Raw genomic sequence first — 19,661 nt, forward strand, 5'->3', positions numbered from 1 at the left:
AGATTCTTCTCCTTCTGCAGCTTCTTTTAAGTTATCTCAGCAGTTACAATCTCACCAGTCTAGAAACAGTCTAGAATCCTGTTGTTGATGAGGGGAAATCTAAGGCAAATCAGAATACAAGAGCCTGCTGAATGAGCCCAAAGGCCCACCTGGTCCAACGTCCAGTTTTCACCTAAGTGGCTCATGGGAAGCCTGAAAGCATGGGACGCTTGAGCACAACTTTCCCCACTTGTTCCTACAAATGCAGATCAGGTATTGTGTGGCACTTGTAGGTGTGCCAATCGAAGCGGCCAAGCAGCCACACCCAAGGCCCTCTCGCAAAAGTTTAAAATAGATAAAGGCCAAACTGCAGCGCCCTCGAGTTTTGCCTTTCCCTGCCAAGGCTTCTTTTCTGCAGGGTGCTCACTCTCTTCTGTGGGCCTGACAGGACTTGCTGGGCAGTTTTACTGCCTGCCCTCGCTGTACAGTGGTACCTCAGGTTAAGTACTTAATTCGTTCCGGAGGTCCGTACTTAACCTGAAACTGTTCTTAACCTGAAGCACCACTTTAGCTAACGGGACCTCCTGCTGCCGCTGTGCCACTGCTGCACGATTTCTGTTCTCGTCCTGAAGCAAAGTTCTTAATCTGAAGTTAACGGAGTCTGTAACTTGAAGCGTATGTAACCCGAGGTACCACTGTACACCCTTTTGACGCGGCTGCGCCTGCCCCTCCGCAAACCAGCCTGCTTCGAGCTGCTCTGCCCCTCTCACGTATTCCCCGCCCTCTCACTCATTGCGCGCCAGCCGTTGACGGAAGAACCCTCTTCAGCCAACCGAAACGGCCGTAACCCCCGTCAGCCGAAACCCGCGCGCCTGAGCCGGGAGTAAGGAGGACACGCCCCTTTCTGCCTTGCGGGGGGGGGGGGAGCGGCAGCCGGCGAATAGCGCTCCTTCTGCCGGGCGAGCCCTCCCACCTGCGCCGAGGTATTACGAGCCGCCGCCTGATAGGTGCGGAGCTGGCAGAAACGTCGCGGCGGCGCTGGAGCCACGTGACGCCGAGTGTCATGGAGCGGGGCGGTGACGGAGACGCCCGCTCTTCCTTGGCCAGCACTTCCTTGGCTCCCGCGGCGCCGGAGGTTCAGCCATGGCCGTGGTGTTCTCTTACGAGAGCTTGGTCCACGCTGTGGCGGGGGCTGTGGTGAGTTTGACTACTGCAGCGGAGGTGGTGCGTTAGTGGGGGCTCCGGGGCTGGGCTCCGGGGGCTGCTGGGCTCACTCGCCTCTCGCGCAATACTAGGCTAGGTGCTAAACTGCACCTGGTCGCCTTGGGATGAGTATTCGGGACAGAGATCCTCCCCCCACTCGCACCAATTTCTGTCCTAGTGGGTGCCTCTCAACTAGTCCATGCCGCTCCGAGTGAATACAAAACGGCCACTGTATGATTTTGCGTGCCCCCAGTTAGTATAGTCGTCGTCGGTGGTGCCCTGCTAAATGAGAACGGGGAGGGTTTTACCGCTTCTGTATTCCTCTCCCTCACGGTTTTTGGGGTGTGTGTATTGCTATGATCGTTACTGTTACGGTGTGGTTATGGGGTAATTCTCCTCGCCCCTGGAATAAGATGCTACAGGTGAACTGTCCTATCGGGTGCACTTTCTGTTGTTAAGCTATCACTTAGATTGCCTATACTCGCCTGCCAGGGTTTTCTGCTTGGGATTAAAATACCTGTCTGGGGACAATCATATGTGCAAACTTGCTGTTGAGCTGCAAAAGCAAAAGCAAAGAGGGACAGTAGTTCAGAAAGTGTAAAAGGGTTGGGCAATTGTCCTTTATGGTTCAGTCTCAGCTACAGGATCAGTATTTGTAGTAACCTAGAAATAGGTTGCTTATACCCAATCACTCTGTGCTGTATTGGGATGCCAGGATTATCCCTTTTTTCTATCTTCCCTGCTTTTTCAGCTTTTTGTTCCACAACTGTCTAAATGGTAAATATTTTCTTTGATACTAGTAATTTTGAGGCTGGATGCAGCTGGCAAACCTGACTCAGGTCAACTGCACAGATCTCTCATACAAGATCAGGGCAGGTTACAACAATTTAAAATTCAAAATTAAAAACAGATAAAACAAATGAAAATTAGTTACAGATACATATCCATAAAATGAGAATTCTCTGAATCTCACGACTTCCCCCCATCCCCTCCATGGGTCTTATTGTCCACATTTCCAGCTACATATTATTTCATAGTCTGTGTTTTGTATCTATCCATATTGTTGCAATAATAGGTTGGGTCCTGAAAATATATACCTCTGCTAACAAAGCCCAAGGTAAAAAGGTGTGCCTTTAACATTTGCCAAAAACTGCCCCACATAGAGTGCATTCCAGCAATCACATGCGGAAATTGCCAGAGTGTGGAGTGCCGTGACCCAGTGATCTCTGTTCAAAAGGGACCATAGCGGGCAAACAAGATGGAGCTGGAAGCAGACACACCTAGCCACCTGGGTCTCAAGTGGCAATCCTGGAGTACCCCCAGGTGACAAACCTCCTTCCATAAGAGTGCAACCCTGTCAAGAGCAGGTCATCTTTTTACCTCCTGGACTTAAGAATTGAAACACATAACACCTCTGTTTTTTTCTGGAGTCAGTTTTGATTTGTTGGCCCACATTCAGCCCATCGCTACCCCCAAACACCCATCTAGTACCTTGGCCACCTCTACTGATTCTAAGTTAACAAGGAGATAGACCTGGGTGTCATCTGCATATGGGTAACACTTCACTCCAAAACTATTGAAGACAGTTCATATAAATGTTAAATAGAATGGGGAAAAGATGCGATCCTGGGGCACACCACAATAAAGCTTCCATAAATTATTCCCCCACAACTGCTTTCTGCAAATAGCCTGGAGATAGAGGCAGAATCACTAAAGTACAGTGCCCCAGCCCCCATCTTCTTGAGCCACTTCAAAAGAATACCGTCATTAATGGTGTTGCAAGCCACCAAGCCCAATAAAAAAGAGCAGGGTTGCGCTCCCTCACATCTCTCAATGCAAGGTCACCTTCTCAGTGAATGGTGCTTAGAGCCTAAGCTGGGGCTAGATGTAAATATCCCCCCACTCCCAGCCTGATAGCTCCTTGGTCAGCATTGTTGGCTCACTCAGCAGCAGGCTCTATCTAGCTTGTAGGCATACTGTTTTATGTTTGTTGTCCTGTGCTCTTTTTTGGGAGGATGGAGGAGGTACAAAAATCACAGATTGATAAATATAAACAAGTTATAAAGCCGTGGTCCCAATACAGATGCAAGAGGGACATGGGCATGGTGGGGGCGGGGGGGGGGAGCTGGCCCTCTAATCAAGTAAATAAATAAATAAATAAGAATACTTAACCAACTGACTAATTGCATCACAGTTAACTTGGATCTGCTCCCCAACCAGTGTTAGAAACTGGGATAGAAAAGTTGGAGCCAAATGGCTCTTGGGACCTGGGTTAAGGGCACCAAAACAGAATGTCTAGTCACCATTTTGGGGTGAGGGGGTTGGCCACACTTTTTATTTATTATTTTGATAAGCATGAACTAATACACAGTTCACATTAGTGACACATTGTCAATATCACATTTTAAACAGAAATTGTTAATACATGTTTAATTTTGTGTTTACAATAAAAATATTGGTACCAAACTTCAGTTTTCAAAGTACTCTACTCTTGTTAAATGCCTTAACATATTGTCTATCCTTAACATATACTTTGTGGCTTCAAAACACATGCATTTCAGTAATCCTTGAGTGTAAGCCAGGCACAAAAAATGGCACCTAGACTTTTTGAGGTGCTCACAAATGGAGACTCTTTAGGCGCAAAATGCACCTGGCACCCTGCTAATTTTGAATCCTGTCCCCAACGTAAAACCTGCCCCCCCCGATAAATCCTGGCTATGCCCATGATGGGGGACCCCATTTCTTACATCTTTCCATTGTGAGAACTGGCAATTTATTCCTGCATGCTGCTTTCTACTTAACCGATTAAAAAGTCTCTAGCAGAAATTGCTACTTGTCTAGAAATTATCTTCACAGTCACAAAGGCTATACATTCTTTGAGAAATGTGATCCTCAGGATTCTAGCAGACACCAGATTCTTTATTGAAAACCAGATACTGTAGTTCTTGGAACTGTGCAGATTTCCCCCCTGTACTTTGTCCATAACATTCTGTTATCACTGGGTTAGGATACATTTGTAAATAATAAACTTTGTGGGACGACTTGTCCTCAATATACAGCTTAATACTTTTACATTGATGCCTGCAGCCTTAGTACTGAGAGGATCAATTACAGTAGTTTGTGTAACTTGTTGAAGGTGCAGTCAATCATTACTAGTCTTCATCTACCCAGCCCACTAATACATTGTTCAGACTTGTAAAGGTGGAGCAGCAATTGGAGTGAAGTTGAGCTGTTTTATTTGCCCACTGACGAGGCTTTCAGAGCAACATTTTAATTTCTTTAAAGACTTTATAGGATTTAAAACACAAATTTCAAGCCCTTCCCTAACCATGTCTGAGAAGTCTTGATAATTCATAAAGAAATTAGGGTACTTTCTGCTCCAAATAGCGGCTGCTTAGATATGTGTTAAATGCAAATTGGTGTTGTTTAGTTGGGGGTGGGGCTGCCCCTAAGTCCTTTCCACATGAGAAGGATCTGAATTTTTGAAGAATATAACTTGTGAGTGCCATAACATGCATATGGAGCCTAACCTAAACAAATAAAGAAAACACATTTACAAATGTGTCCCACTGCCTGCATTAAGGCTACTTTCAGAACCGAGTGCAGGGAAAAGCCGGCTGTGCCCTCCAGATGTTTTGGGCTCCATTCAGCTCCAGGCCAGCATAACCAGTGGTCAGGGATGATGAGAATTGTAATAGAAAGTGAAAGTTAAACTCATAGTTATCAAATGGAATTTTCTTTTCCTTGTCAATTTTTAAAGATTTTAACTGTTTATCTTGCAAAAACCTGCGTTTTTTAACAAGAAGTTCATTCAAATACAGAAATACTTCAAGGCTTGTTTGCTCAGATATTTGTTAATCATTGTTCTAGCTTTATTACAGATTTGTAAAAAAACACCATGTGGTACAGTAAAGTTGACTTTATTTTTAAACTTTTTAGGGTAGCATGACTGCAATGACTGTGTTTTTCCCCCTGGATACAGCTAGACTAAGACTTCAAGGTAAGCAAAGATGTACTAAGTAATCTAAGAAATAAAGATATTCATCTGGGCCCATAAGAAAATGTCAAAATCCATATTCGGACAATGCCTTCATTAGGTCAACAATAATAGTGTGGAATCTTTCTTCAGAACTTTTATTCAGGCTAGATAGTAAAAGTGGAGTGGGGGGAGCTAACAAAGTTGGCTTATAGAACCTATGTCTGGTCAGTCTTGAAATGATGTGTAGGACGCGAAACCAGATAGTCAGATGAAGCTCTGATAGGTTCTCTGCAGGTTTCAGATTGCACCTTCAAAGCATCCTGAGATTGACCAGTTGCACCCTCCTTGACTTCACCAACAACCAACTTTTTTTGCCCCTCTCCCATGTACTCTATTGACTATCTAACCCAGTGATGAACAGTTGGATCTTCCCCACCCCATACATGCCATCTTTTGATGGGTGGGTGGGAGCATAATGATGTTAGGTGCAGTGGTGTAGCGTGGGTTGTCAGCACCCGGGGCAAGGCAAGTAATTTGCGCCCCCTAACCTGTGGATTTGCGCTTCCTAACCCGTGGATTTGCGCCCCCTAACCCTAACCCCCAGATGTTGCGCCCGGTGCGGCCGGCCCCCCCTGCACCCCCCACGCTATGCCACTGGTCAGGTGACATCACTGTCAAAGTTCCAAGGAGGTTACTGTAATTGCCAGTCAGTGGATTGTGGATTATTATTGCAACAACCTCCTTTGAAGATGCACTTTCAGTGCCAATCAGCTGATACGAAGTTCTGAGAAACTCAAAAGTTTGCACACTATTTTGTGATGTTCTGCTTGCACTAATAAATGTATTGCCCTAATATTCAAATATATGTTACGTTTACCCTTTGTGTATAATTATTGTCTTCCAGTTGATGAAAAACGCAAATCTAAAAGAACCCACAAAGTTCTCATGGAGATAATAAAAGAAGAGGGCATGTAAGTATAGAACCTTGTAACAAGCAGTATGTGAATATTCACAAATGTTGAGCATTCATCACGTCTTTGTCCCTCTACTTCACATATTGTAGTTTCTTAATTTGCCCAATATTTGAGGGGTATTGAGTTTCACACTAAAATGTATGAGCTCCTTTGCAATGAAGCTTTAAAAAAACAGAGTGCAATATTTTTTAGTCACAAAGGCTTAAGTCTTTTGGGGTCATCTTAAGGCAAACTCCTTCATTAGAAAGGGGAGAGTCCAGTGATTAATAGCAGGCCTTTCTATAGCCTCTGTAACTCTTGTTGCACATAAAATGTGTAGAAACCAAGGGCATGCTTTTGAAAACCGGTCCTTTCAAATACTAATTAGAAACTTGCTGCCACAGATTGCAATTTGGAAGTGGGAGGAGGGAGTCCAATCCTTGTCCTTTTGTGATCTAATAAAAATGACTGGTTGAAAAATGGGAATTACTTAGAAAGTACAGTACAAGCAAGTTGATGTCATATTTGTATTGTAATTCAAAACACTGTAAAAACAAGGGATCGACTATTCCCGTTGTTGGAAATACTTCTGCAATACCGTTCCATCCTTTGGAAAGGGCTGAAACACCTGTCAGAACCAGTTCCCCCAACCAGCCAGATGCTTCTGGACACATGCAGGCATCTTTAAGGCCCTCAGTGTGAACTGAACAATTTTCTTAATTATTATAGGGAACAGTTGTCGTAACTGTCAGTTTAATAAGCATGCATAATATGGCAAGGAACTATTTCTGCTAGGGAACCTTGGGACACTGGTACTGTTGTTTCTTCCCATCCTGTCCATCAGTCTCTAGTTATTTGCACATTTATTCAGAAGTAAGTAGCATTGAATTCCCTTAGAATTATTCCCAAGTAAGTTTGTGTAGGATTCTGATTGTTAAAATATACTTTGTTGTACCTGCTTATAAATACTTATTTTATTTTGTAGGCAAACACTATTCCAGGTTCTGGATTAGGCTGCAGATGCTGTTGCTTTATTTCTTGCTTATTTGGTAATTGCATGATAGTTACTTTTTGCCTTTATTGCTTGTTCCTTAGCCTGGCACCATATCGAGGGTGGTTTCCTGTCATCTCCAGCCTTTGTTGTTCCAACTTCGTCTATTTCTATACATTTAACAGTTTAAAAGCTGTTTGGGTCAAAGGACATCATTCAACCACAGGAAAAGACTTGATTCTCGGGGTGGTTGCAGGTAATAGAACCCTATCAGTTGTGCTACAAATCTGCTAAGATTTTAAGGGGTTGAACCAGTTTATTACATTCCCTGCATGCACTTTTTATGCTACCTATGCTACCTTATTATTATAATTTATATTACTCAAATGCATGTAACTTGTAGTGGATAGAAAAACATACCGGTAGGTAAAATCTAAACCTGACACGCAGCCTCTTGAAGCATTACTTTAAAAAAATAATTTGCCATTTCTGATCTTCATTAAGAAGTACATGATTCCATGACCTAGATGAATGTGGGAGGCTTGCGTCAGTCCAGGGGAGTTATTTGTGAGCACTAAGGTGTGTACCTGTTATGAAAATAAACTTGCTTTTCCTGCTTGCTTAAGCAATTTGTGTGTATCCTCACAAGGCATTCTGCCAGCTATTAGTATGGTGCAGAAATAAGAGCAAAATCCTCAGTATAAGATTTAAGAATGTGTGTCTTCTGGGGGTTTTTTTGGGGTGGGGGGGACTTTTCTATATATCTTAATTATTTTGTACATTGGATCATTTTTGTACATGAAGATTCAACCTGCTTTTTAAAATGTTAGGGCTCTTTTTACTCAACTTTTTGTTTGTGTTGTCTTAGGTATTGTGAATGTATTGTTGACTACTCCACTCTGGGTAGTGAATACACGTCTGAAACTCCAGGGGGCCAAATTCAGAAATGAAGACATTGTGCCGACTAACTACAAAGGCGTTGCAGGTAGGCATTTGTTGTCATTTCTTTTAGTTTGCATTGGTACTTTTTAGTAGATTTGTGGACTGAAGGCTTTCATTTACAAAATGGATGCTATGGTTCAGTTTTGCTGTTCAGTTTATAGATACAACCACTTTTAAAACAGTGAGCTATTAGATAATCAGGAAAGAAATATAACAGTAAGAAAGTTTATAGTGTATTACTCTGAGATGGGATGAGTCTAACTGTAACTGAAATTAGACATGTGTGCCAGCATATCCAACACTGACTCAGCCATCACTCTTTTCTGTTCTCCTATGCTCAATCCAGTCTCTCCCCTTTAAAAAATGAAATCAGAAAGTGCCACATAAATATTAATACATTTAATAGTCATCTGTCCCCAACCTTTTTTTAAAAAATGAAATGGGGTTGGTTTCCAACAATGTGATCCCAGTAGCACAATGACTTCATCTTCTCTGTGTATGCAGTCTAAGGCCCCCAAATAAGTCCTGGGGTTTCCCCCAACTCGCTGGAGAAGATGTGGGGAGAGGAGAGGGAGTGGACTTTCCTTTAGTACAGGCAGAAGTCCTTGTGCTAACTGGACAATCAGGATACAGCACTGATAGTTTAAATTGCAAAACAGCTTAGAAATGGGAGGGAGGTTTCTTGGTGGTGTTTTATTGGTGGGAAAACTGCCAATCAGTATTGGAATCAGGACTCCTAGATTACCTGTTGTTGCGTTCAGAGTTTTTGAAAGTATGGTTGCCATGATTACATTACAAAACACGTTCCATTACAAAACATGTTCTGGGTGAACTAAGTGATTGCTGCGTGTGATAAAAATGCTCACCGTAGTATCTTATCATTTCACTTAGTCCATATAACTGTGTGAGAATATATTAGAGCAACATCTTGGGGCCTGGGATGGATTAAGAGGATGAGCAGAATATGTGAAATGACATAGCTTAGACTGCAAGATTGGGTCCAGCTGCAAGCTTTTAGTACAGAAAGTGATTGGGAAGAGAGAATACCATGTTTACTCTGATGTAAGTCACAATTCAAACAGAACTTACCCAAGTAAGTGTGCATAGCACTGCCAATTCCAGTGCATGTGGCTTGATACATTTATTTGCTTTACTATATTGGACATCCTTTGCTTTTCGTACCAAGATAGTTGTAAAAAAAAACAAAATATAAACAGTTTTTTTGAAGTGAACCCACTCTTGGCTCTCCAGGCAGGCAGTGCATTTAAATGCACATGGACTGTGTATGTGTGTTTTCTTCAGGTGGTTTGTGCCAAAGGACAAGCTGTGTTACCTTTTTGAACATACGTGTGTGAGAAGAGTGGGAAGAGAGAGGTAAAAATTAATTGGATAACTGTTGCAGGTACTAGATGGTGAAGCTTTGGCAGGGTCTGTGGGGGAAGAGAGGAGAAGCCCAGAGGAAGGGAGATAGGTAGGTTTTTGGGAAGCCCAGAGGAAGGAAGGCAGGGAAGAAACTGCCCAGAAGGACCTTGTCATAGTCAGATCTTGGTCCTCAATGAGACCAATACATCAATGAGACCAATAGAAAAGAAAAGGAAAATATTCCTCATCCCTGGATTACAAGTTGATAGGCAAAATATGCAATTCACTGCTTCTTCTGCGCACAAACTGTTGTTGAATATTTAAGATCCCTGTATCTTGAATATTCTTAAAAGATTCCTGCCACTTCTTTATCCTTCCCATTAGATGCCTTTCATCAGATAATAAGAGATGAAGGAATCTCAGCTTTGTGGAATGGTACTTTTCCTTCGCTGCTCCTGGTATTCAATCCTGCCATACAGTTCATGTTCTATGAAGGGCTTAAGAGGAAGATTCTGAAGAGGCAACTACAGGTGAGATTCCAAGGCCTGCAAAGAATTCAGTTAAACTCTGACTTTGAACATTGGTCCTATGAAACCTTTTCCTTTATTCACTTTGTTAAATTCATATATTGCTAGATTTCTTTCTGCAGGCATATAACCTTTTCTTTATTTACACTTACAGCTTTCTTCGCTAGATGCATTTGTTATTGGAGCAATAGCCAAAGCGATCGCTACTACCCTCACTTACCCTATGCAGACAGTACAGTCCATCTTACGGGTGGGTATCCATTGCACCAGATCACTTTCATTTTACTGTTTCTTTATACAGTTGCCTTTGGCCAGTATTCCAGAACTCAAATTGACAAACAGCTATTCCATCTTAATTTGTTGCTGTGGTTGAAGAGCACAACTTCTCTTAACTAAGTCTAGAAAGCTCCTTGAGTCATAATCACTCTAACTGAATGGGCAAGAAACTGTGGCAAATGTGAGGTTACACTTCTGATTGTAAACAAAAGCATATTTCTTTTGGGGGAAATGAGTACAGTGGTACCTCGGGTTACATACGCTTCAGGTTACACACGCTTCAGGTTACAGACTCCGCTAACCCAGAAATACTGCTTCAGGTTAAGAACTTTGCTTCAGAATGAGAACAGAAATCGTGCTGCAGCGGCGCGGCAGCAGCAGGAGGCCCCATTAGCTAAAGTGGTGCTTCAGGTTAAGAACAGTTTCAGGTTAAGTACAGACCTCTGGAACGAATTAAGTACTTAACCCGAGGTACCACTGTAACTGTTTTAGTGTCTTGTGTTCTAACTGCATAGCATATGCTCTACATATTGGATGCTCTGGGCAACTTTTCCTACTTCTTAGAATACATAACTACTTTGTACTTAGGCTACATTTCCCAGTTGGCTCTCTGCATAGACATTGCATGTTGTTAAGCTGTGGGAAGAGCCTGACAACCCCATATTCTTTTGCTTGGAGGACATCTTTATTGTACCACTGCTACCACTCCAGCCATAATGAAAATGCATAATTTTGATGTGTATGGCTTTGTTTGGTCAATATTTAACATATTTTGGGGTGAGTGGAGACTGCAAGCTGCTCTGACCTGAGCAAGAAACATGTTATTCAGCACTGAACAATTGGATATGGGAGAACGATTTGAACATAGGGCTGGATCACTGATTGGAGATCAGGCATAGTAAATAGAAATTAGGAGAAAACAAAGCAGGAAAAGTTGCTCATTGATTCATTTTGTCTCCTTTTAAGTTTGGACGTCACCATCTGAACCCAGAAAACAAGAGACTAGGCAGCCTTAAGAATGTTATCTACCTTCTTCGACAGAGAATAAAGTAAGCTTTGTCTTTATTTTATCCATATATATCTTAATATTGTCCTGTACTGTGTCAACATCCTGATAATCTGCCCTAAATAGCTGTATAATTTTTATTTAATAAAAAGTTGACCTTTAAAGCACTAAAAGGGTCATACGAGATCAATAATCCTCTTTATGAAGACTTTTTGATCTAGTGTGATGGAAATATTAAGCAAGCCGGGTCATTATTTTCCAAATATAATAGTCACTGCTAGGTTTACCACTTAATTTATCTATTTTCCCCTACTCTGCATTTGCACTCAACAGGCATGTTAGGCAGCTTATAATGATAAAACTACAATGTAACTTGGAGCAGCCTTATGATGAAATTATGGGTATTCATTGTAGTGCTAGGAAAATCCTTGCACGAGCAGAGTGATTTCCAGTTGCACAACAGGGCTCCCGCTAAATTTGTTTGGGAGGTTCAACCACCCCTCTGGAGCAGAGGTCATTTTGGAGACTATTTTCCAGTCACCCCCACCATCTGAGGTACAGATAGAGCTTCTCATTGGTGGCCCCCTGTTGGTGGAATTCCTTCAACAGAAAGGCTCACCTGATACTGAATTATATTGGTATATAAAATGTATTATACTGGTATATAAAACACCCTAGAAGCTTTGAGGATGGATAGTACATAAATAATTTAAACAAATAAACAGGCTTTTCACTTACCAGTACAGTGGTGCCTCGCAAGACGAAATTAATTCGTTCCGCAAGTCTCTTCGTCTTGCGAGTTTTTCGTCTTGCGATGCACGGTTTTCCATAGGAATGCATTGAAAATCAATTAATGCGTTCCTATGGAAAAAGCCTTCCCCCGACCTCTTCTGGCGGGCGGCATTTTAAAATCGCCCGGGACAGCGGAGGACTTCTCCGCTGTCCGGGGCGATTTAAAAGCCCCTGGGAAGGCAGGCAGGGGGGGGAGGCTTTCCCGCCCGGCCGCCCGGCTTCGGGACATCGTTCCGATGCCGGGCGGCTGGGGGAGGCTTTCCTGCCCCACCGCCCGGCATCGGGACGATGCCCCGATGCCGGGCGGCTGGGGGAGGCGTTCCTGCCCCACCGCCCGGCATCGGGACGATGCCCCGAAGCCGGGCGGCTGGGGGAGGCGTTCCTGCCCCACCGCCCGGCATCGGGACGATGCCCCGAAGCCGGGCGGGGGGGGAGGCTTTCCCGCCCGGCCGCCCGGCTTCGGGACATCGTTCCGATGCCGGGCGGCTGGGGGAGGCTTTCCTGCCCCACCGCCCGGCATCGGGATGATGCCCCGAAGCCGGGCGGGGGGGGGAGGCTTTCCCGCCCGGCCGCCCGGCTTCGGGACATCGTTCCGATGCCGGGCGGCTGGGGGAGGCTTTCCTGCCCCACCGCCCGGCATCGGGACGATGCCCCGAAGCCGGGCGGCTGGGGGAGGCGTTCCTGCCCCACCGCCCGGCATCGGGACGATGCCCCGAAGCCGGGCGGCTGGGGGAGGCGTTCCTGCCCCACCGCCCGGCATCGGGATGATGCCCCGAAGCCGGGCGGGGGGGGGAGGCTTCAAAAGCCGTCCGGGGGCTTTTAAATCGCCCCAGACAGTCCCGGGGCGATTTAAAAGCCCCCGGTTAGGCAGGCAGGGGGGGCAAAAGTCTTTGCCCCCCCTGCCTGCCTTCAAAAGCCGTCCAGGATAGCGGGAAGCGCTTCCCTGCTATCCCGGACCGCTTTTAAAATGCTGGCGGTGGGGAGCAAAGCCTTTCGCCCCCGCCGGCCTTCCTGGACCTCTTCTGAAGTCCGGAGGGGGGGGAAGGCTTTGCTCCCCACCGCCAGCATTTAAAAAAAGGTCCCCGAGATTTCCCTATGGGCTTTCGTCTTGCGATGCAAGCCCATAGGGAAAATCGTCTAGCGAAGCGTCGCAAAAACCGAAAAACCCTTTCGTCTTGCGGGTTTTTCGTCTTGCGAGGCATTCGTCTAGCGGGGCACCACTGTAGTTTGAGATTTGGGGGAAAGCAGCAGATGAGAGAAGGGTTAAGCATTCTTCTGTCAGACACTTTTCTCCTGAAAATCATGCTCCCCCCGCTGGCACTCTTTTTGAAAAATGGAGCAGTAGCACTTGGAGGAAGAACGTTTCAATCCTAGGTAGTTTTAATAGTTGGTGGTGGAGGCAAGAACAGACATACTTTATGGTGTCCTGGCTTTGTATGCCATTTTCCCTACATTTGGAAAGTAGTTTCTTACCATATGCTAAATCTGTTTTCTCGATAGGCGTTTTGGATTAGTAGGTCTCTACAAAGGCCTTGAAGCAAAGCTACTGCAAACAGTCCTCACTGCTGCACTGATGTTCCTGGTCTATGAAAAAATTACTGCTGCTACTTTCACAGTCATGGGATTAAAACGTTCACTTAGGAACTGAAGTCTGGGCCTCCACAACACATTAAACAAGGGGAAAGAAAGACACAAGCTGGGACACAACTGGGTGCCGTGGAAGCTTCCTCTCAAAGGCTACAGGACTCTTCTGCTGTGTTCTTGCTCTCAAAGCTTCAGAATGTATCTGAAGGAGAAGCTTGAAGAGTAATCTGGAACTCTGCACTGTCAGTCACCATATGATGGCCTGACCATCTTTCTCTGCAGCTATTTTGATTAGGAAGCAAACTGGAAAATAAAATTTCACTGTTCAGAAAAAGAAGTCTACTAAACTCATTGGAGAGCTTTAGTTACTCACTGTATAATTCATTCTCCATTTGCTGTCAGTGTTTTTCATGGATTTGATTTTGTATAACCTCATCGATTATTGGCCCATTAAAAGACTTCATTAAATAACTATTCTTTTAGTATAAGCTTTCTTTTAATTTGCACAGTTGACCTAAAAGAACTGTCCTGTAGAGTCTTCTGCCTACAGTAGACTGAGGTCTATACATTGCTTTAAGCTCAACTTTGTTTAGTATCCCAATGTCTCATCCATTATGGTAAAAATTATTAATATATATCAAGAATTGGTAACCTTTTTGGCCAGAGGGTCACATTTGCACTTCACCAGGAGAATCACTAGAAGATCACCTTCCTCATTGCCTCTCACATTTCCCAATGGGGCATTAGGAGTGTTCAGTGGCCTATGCAAATGGCTCCCTTCCCAAGATTATATTTTTCAAGTTGTGAGCGGAACCTTGTTTCAGGTGTTAACCAGTGCTCTTCTGTTCTCTGAGTACCCTTGAAGTACTCAGAGATTCCTGAAAACTCACAAAATTGGGAATGGAGGACTCTGTGATACTCTCTACTGCCATTACTATTATCACCTCACATTTGCATTGTTCATTTTGTTTAGCAGTGGAGCCACTTCTTTCACCAGTGCTGCCACCACCAATTCCAGCAGCAAATATGGCAGGTGTCTTTCAGGGCAAACAGAAGGTCTTTGCAGGCCAATTCTGGCCCATAGGGCAGTTCTTCCACATGCTCAGTATACACCAGTGATGAAAGTCTATCAGATTCCGGTTAGAACTGGTCTTATCAGATTCATATTCCTTAAGTTTAAGAAATTGAAAAGTTCCTTATATTCTCTTCTGCACATATTTGATCTGTAATGGAATATTGGGAGTTTATACAAGAAGTAATCTGAAGGCAGCAAAACCATCTTATTCATATTCTAGTACTCTGTTTTTATGAGTCTTAAAAATGCTTTACCTGAGGTTCTGAAAATCTGAATCATTGGCTAAAACCTAGTTTCTGTCAGTATTGAATAGAGTGGAGTATCCCTTTCTTACCTCCAACCCACCAGAAAGGCCATCTTGGAAATGACAGCTTCAACTCAGTATTATTACTGTGTGAGCTGGTTCAAGCTTCATGATAACACAGGAACAGGTAATGTTCAGCCTTGGGCTTTCACGTTTCCCCCCACCCTCTCTTGTAGGTGGAGCCACGAGGAGAGCAGCAACGTTTACTTCCATTTTTCGCTAACTGCAACTGGTTTCATCTGAAGCCAACAAACCACCCCAATAAACAATCTCAATAGTTGTTTGTTTGAAATAAGCTAACTTCACACCGCAGAATAGTGAAGCTGACTTGTTTTAACAGACCATAGTTAAGTTTTACCACAATTTAAGATTCAGATGTAAAGTGAAAGCTGCTGAAGAGGTTAATGGAACACATGAGCCAATGCTTTATTCTTCCATGACAAACAATGGTATACTGTTAGGCTGAAATTGGCTTTGTTTCTTAATAAGTGTAAATATGACACAGAATTAAAACTGCAACTGAATTTTGAAGGAGAAAAGTTGGACAGAACAAAAACCAAGCGCAAACCATATTATTGTAGCTTGTAATTTGGCAGTCTTTTGTTGTATTCAAAGCAGTGCAAAACTGGAAAGTATGCAGTAGTGCTTTTTGGTATTTCTGCCAGCAGCTGCTGCCGTTCCTTTTGGGACCATTGGGTCTGCTGCTCCATTTTTCATCAAACTGCTGCCTCTGCTGCTGGAACATCAGCTTCATCTGTTTTGGAGTTCTGCTGTTCCTCCATCTGTCCTAACTCAAGCACACCTCACTCAAGTTCCTCCTCTAGTAAACCCAAATCCCACTTCTTACACCTGTGTTGCGTGCTACCCCAGTCTCCGAGCAGTGAGAGATCCCAGGGGTTCCAAACACTTTCCCAGTATACAATCTGAGAATGAGGGAGCTCACAGCATTTAAAAAACCCCATAGAGTCTGCTACCTCTTTATGTTTCCAGAGAAGCCCTGAAGTCCAGCTTAGGCTCAGCACCAGGCAAGACATGTGCTTCTGTCAGCCACTTCCAACCTTTCACATCTGGTTATTGTTCTCCTATGTACCAGCTAAGTAAGTGGAGCGAGTGAAGGGCCCACCCACAGAACAACTTATTTGGATATTCAAAATCACTCTACTTCACTAGCCAGCCAAAGCCATTACCTTGTGCTATAAACACATGCCCAGATTGGTAGAGTTTATGAACGCCTGCAATGGGCAGAACAACTTTTGTGTGTGAGAGTCAGTTATCTCACACAGTCTCTGTATTCTTCAGCAATAAAATGGGACAGATGCTATATGTAAATGCTTTATTTTGTAATAATGTATTTTGTAATAATGTACTGAACATATATGTGTGTTTAATTTGGCCTGTGATGTGCCTCAATTGATTGCATTATTTGGTACGGTTTGATCTGCAAATGCTTTCTTCATCCCAGCTTTCTGCTTATGATGACACCCTTTTGTCTTTGGTTATGTTGGATTGAACTGTGAGAACTTCAAACTGTGTGGGTGTTTTGCTTGGCAGAAGTGATCTAAAGATGTGGCAATGCAATTAAGGGGGGCAAATCCCTTTCTCCTCAAACAGATTATGTTCCCTAATCCTACCCCAGTACCTACATCTATCTTTCATTTTATTTCATTTAAACAAATTTATATTAAAAAGTAGGTAGCCGCTCAATTCAGATTTGGCCACTTATTTCAGCCAACTTGTGGCCTGCATAACACACATCAGAAAGCTATTAACTACAGATTCATTACATATCTTGCATCAACCAAGCTCATCTTTCCAAATCTGTCCCTGCATCTGTGCAGACCATTTATCTGGATCTTCTTGCTGAGGTAAGTATTAAAACTTTGCTACATTACATGAGTCCATTTGTCCTTTTGTGTGTGTGGACTTGGTTCACCAGTTTTTCCAGCTGAGCAACATTCCATACCATGAGGTACCATGAGTCCAGAGAAATCTTATTGCGTACTTTCCTGTTTTGAAACCCTAGCCTAGCTGTTACCAGCAAAAACACTTAAAGAGTAATAGGTCGTTTTTTGCATTATCCCCTTGTCTACCATAACTTTCCACAAACATATTTCCTGTTATTTATAACCCTATTATGCTTTGTGTTGATTCCGAGTCCTTGTCAGCTTCAAGTTGACCATTCATAATTGAACAAAGGCGTGAAAAGTTTAAGTGATAACTGTCAGGTCACAGACTTGGTCTTTATTTCTTACAACTTAACTTACTGCAACATTTTTGAGAAATCCATTGTTCACCCTCTGCATCTCAGTTGGTACTGACAGACACAATCTACCTATAACTGGCTAATAGAGTTACAGTGGTTTCAGACACCCAGTTTTTCAACTGCATAATGGCACTTTGCAATTGATTTCAATAAGGCAAAAGTTGTGTGAAGAGTATCTTTCACATTTCAGCTGGCTCTGCATCCAGCAAGAGTTGGTTGTTCTCAAGGTTCTCTCCAGGTACCAGAATAGATGCACAGATGCTAATTGTGTTGGGACCATGGGCAGCATCACGAGGGAGGCAAGAATGAGTTTTTAATTGAGCTTTAAAGCTTCTGAAAACTAGTATATTTATTAGTAAGATCAGAAACTTGCTATTTAAATTAGTGTCAATTCCAATAAGATTAGCTGTGTTACAATAAACTAGTTATGCCACTAGATTCGTTCTGCGTTAAATGCAGTTGGAAATTTTTGTTATGTTCATGGTCTATTGTAAACACACACCAGATTCTGGCACAATAAAACTGCAAAGAGTTTAATATTCAAATGGTGTTAATTATAGTCTATCTAAAAACAATTTCCCACTGCTGTAACTTGTTCCAGTGATCTGTATACAGTAGTTTAACATAGAAATGCTATTATATGGTACAGCCACTAGAGGTCATAGGATGCCAGGAAATACATTATGCTATGTGCAGTCTTAGGTACAGTATTTTTAAATGGAAGTGTTCAAAGTAGGTCTTAGGCTGCATACTTAGAATAATTTAATGGAAACCGTGTTATTCCTTACACTGTTTAACCTCTGTTGGCCTTAAACAGAAAGGTGTTTAAGTATTGTTAAGTGGGGAACTTTTCCATTCTTTCAAATGATTGGGGAATTAAAAGGAATCTTATGCACTAGGCAGTGATTGAGAAAACATTACAGTATTGCAGGATTGTGGTTATTTTGGATTAGTAAAAATAGAGCACAAGGGTGTTAATCTGTGCTTTATGTAGCATTAGTGAGTCAAAAAAAGAGAAAATGTTGAAGACTTCCTAAGACCGGGAGAAGCAAATAAAGCATGGAGTAAGTATCTGGTCTACACAAGAGGAAACTAGGGAACCAAATAATATACATATAGAATAGCAGAATATTACTGAAGCATTCTAGTACCATTGATCAACAATATGTGGTGTATGTATCTAAAGCTTAAACAAAATGCCTTAATAATTACAAAATGTGGGAGACAGATAAAGCATGTGACACTTAGGGAAAGCATCAAAACTAATCGACCCTCTTCTAAAGATGTCCTTAATTCCCCTGTGAAATTTCTTTATAGTGTACAAGGGGCCTCAGCCATTTGGAAAAGCAGGAAGAAGACCACTTGGAGAACCGTATTCCTTTAAGTATAATTTTTTTTGGAACTACAAACAGAGAGAAAACAGCAGGCAGCACCTCTATTTCTACAGCCCCGTAACATGAATGCTTATATTTTTAGCAATATGCTGTCCTGAATTGACCCTGATTTTCTTTAGTAATCTCTGATGCTAGATAGTCGAAATAGTATTAGTATTGGGGAACAGAGGGGCTGTGGTTGTGAACAATCTGCCTTTGGCAATCTACAGTTATGCATTGCATTTATTTGGACTAATCAAGGTGCCACAAAATAGTGAGCAAGCTTTTGAGTTTTTCTGAACATCAGGCTGGCTGTTACATACAGTGAGAGGTAGGAAGAGGTGAAGCAAGAACATATTGGCTTAATGTTGTAGCCAGGTCTGCCCCTACATCTGATGTAGGCAGCAGATACTGGAGGTGGCAAGAGCCACCAACTGCTCCTCCTAACCTAACCTGATTTGCACCCCTTAAGTTAGCATGCTACCTCAAGGTATGGTAGGAGATGTTATCTCAGCATTAAAATAAAATTCAAATGTTGTAAGTCATCAGTAGAGTTGGATTTTGTAAGTGCAACAGGGGGGATGAAAGTCCTGTAGTTACTCAGATCGGCCTTAAATTCCAGGTCAGAGCAGAAGTAAACAACAACATAGATATTCTTTATATTAGCAAAGCTGAATATCCGTTTTAGGTGATGTACTAGTAGGTTAAAAAAAACCAAAGCCAAATTAGGTAGTTTATTCTAGGAGTTGGGAAATACATAGTCCACAAAAAGCAAACTGTCTCTTTAGCTGGTGGAAAATTAATCTGGTTGTAGATACACACATATAAAATCTGTTCTGAAAATGCCTTTTAAAAAGTTTTTTAAAAATACATTGAATTTTCCATAAGGCTCACCATTTTCATCTAGTGTCACATTGTATATTGCACTTAAAACACACACAAAACGTTTTCTTTGCAGCTGTAGAAACTGTTCCTTTTGCTAGATTCCTCAACATGGGAAGCTGTCTTACATCAAGGCAGTTCGGCCCCACCTTGTTCAGTCCTTTTGGCAT

At 42.8% G+C, this 19,661-nt stretch overlaps 1 protein-coding gene across 2 annotated transcripts; it reads left to right on the plus strand.

Moving 5' to 3' along the window:
* Nucleotides 1-939: 939 nt before the first annotated feature.
* SLC25A17 (solute carrier family 25 member 17) lies at nucleotides 940-14,068 on the plus strand. Of its 2 annotated transcripts, none has more exons than XM_081928417.1 (9): nucleotides 940-962; nucleotides 5,122-5,182; nucleotides 6,066-6,132; nucleotides 7,210-7,361; nucleotides 7,974-8,090; nucleotides 9,794-9,939; nucleotides 10,091-10,186; nucleotides 11,179-11,261; nucleotides 13,511-14,068. In XM_081928417.1, the coding sequence occupies exons 2-9, from the start codon at nucleotides 5,128-5,130 to the stop codon at nucleotides 13,656-13,658; spliced, it is 864 nt and encodes a 287-aa protein (XP_081784543.1). In that variant the 5' UTR covers nucleotides 940-962; nucleotides 5,122-5,127; the 3' UTR covers nucleotides 13,659-14,068. The 2 variants fall into 2 exon arrangements, with proteins under 2 accessions (XP_081784543.1, XP_081784542.1); XM_081928416.1 differs by lacking the exon at nucleotides 940-962 and adding an exon at nucleotides 1,012-1,176.
* Nucleotides 14,069-19,661: the final 5,593 nt, after the last annotated feature.

Source organism: Podarcis melisellensis, assembly GCF_964234715.1.
Source record: "Podarcis melisellensis genome assembly, chromosome: 10".
In the NCBI taxonomy this organism is placed as follows: Eukaryota; Metazoa; Chordata; class Lepidosauria; order Squamata; family Lacertidae; genus Podarcis; species Podarcis melisellensis.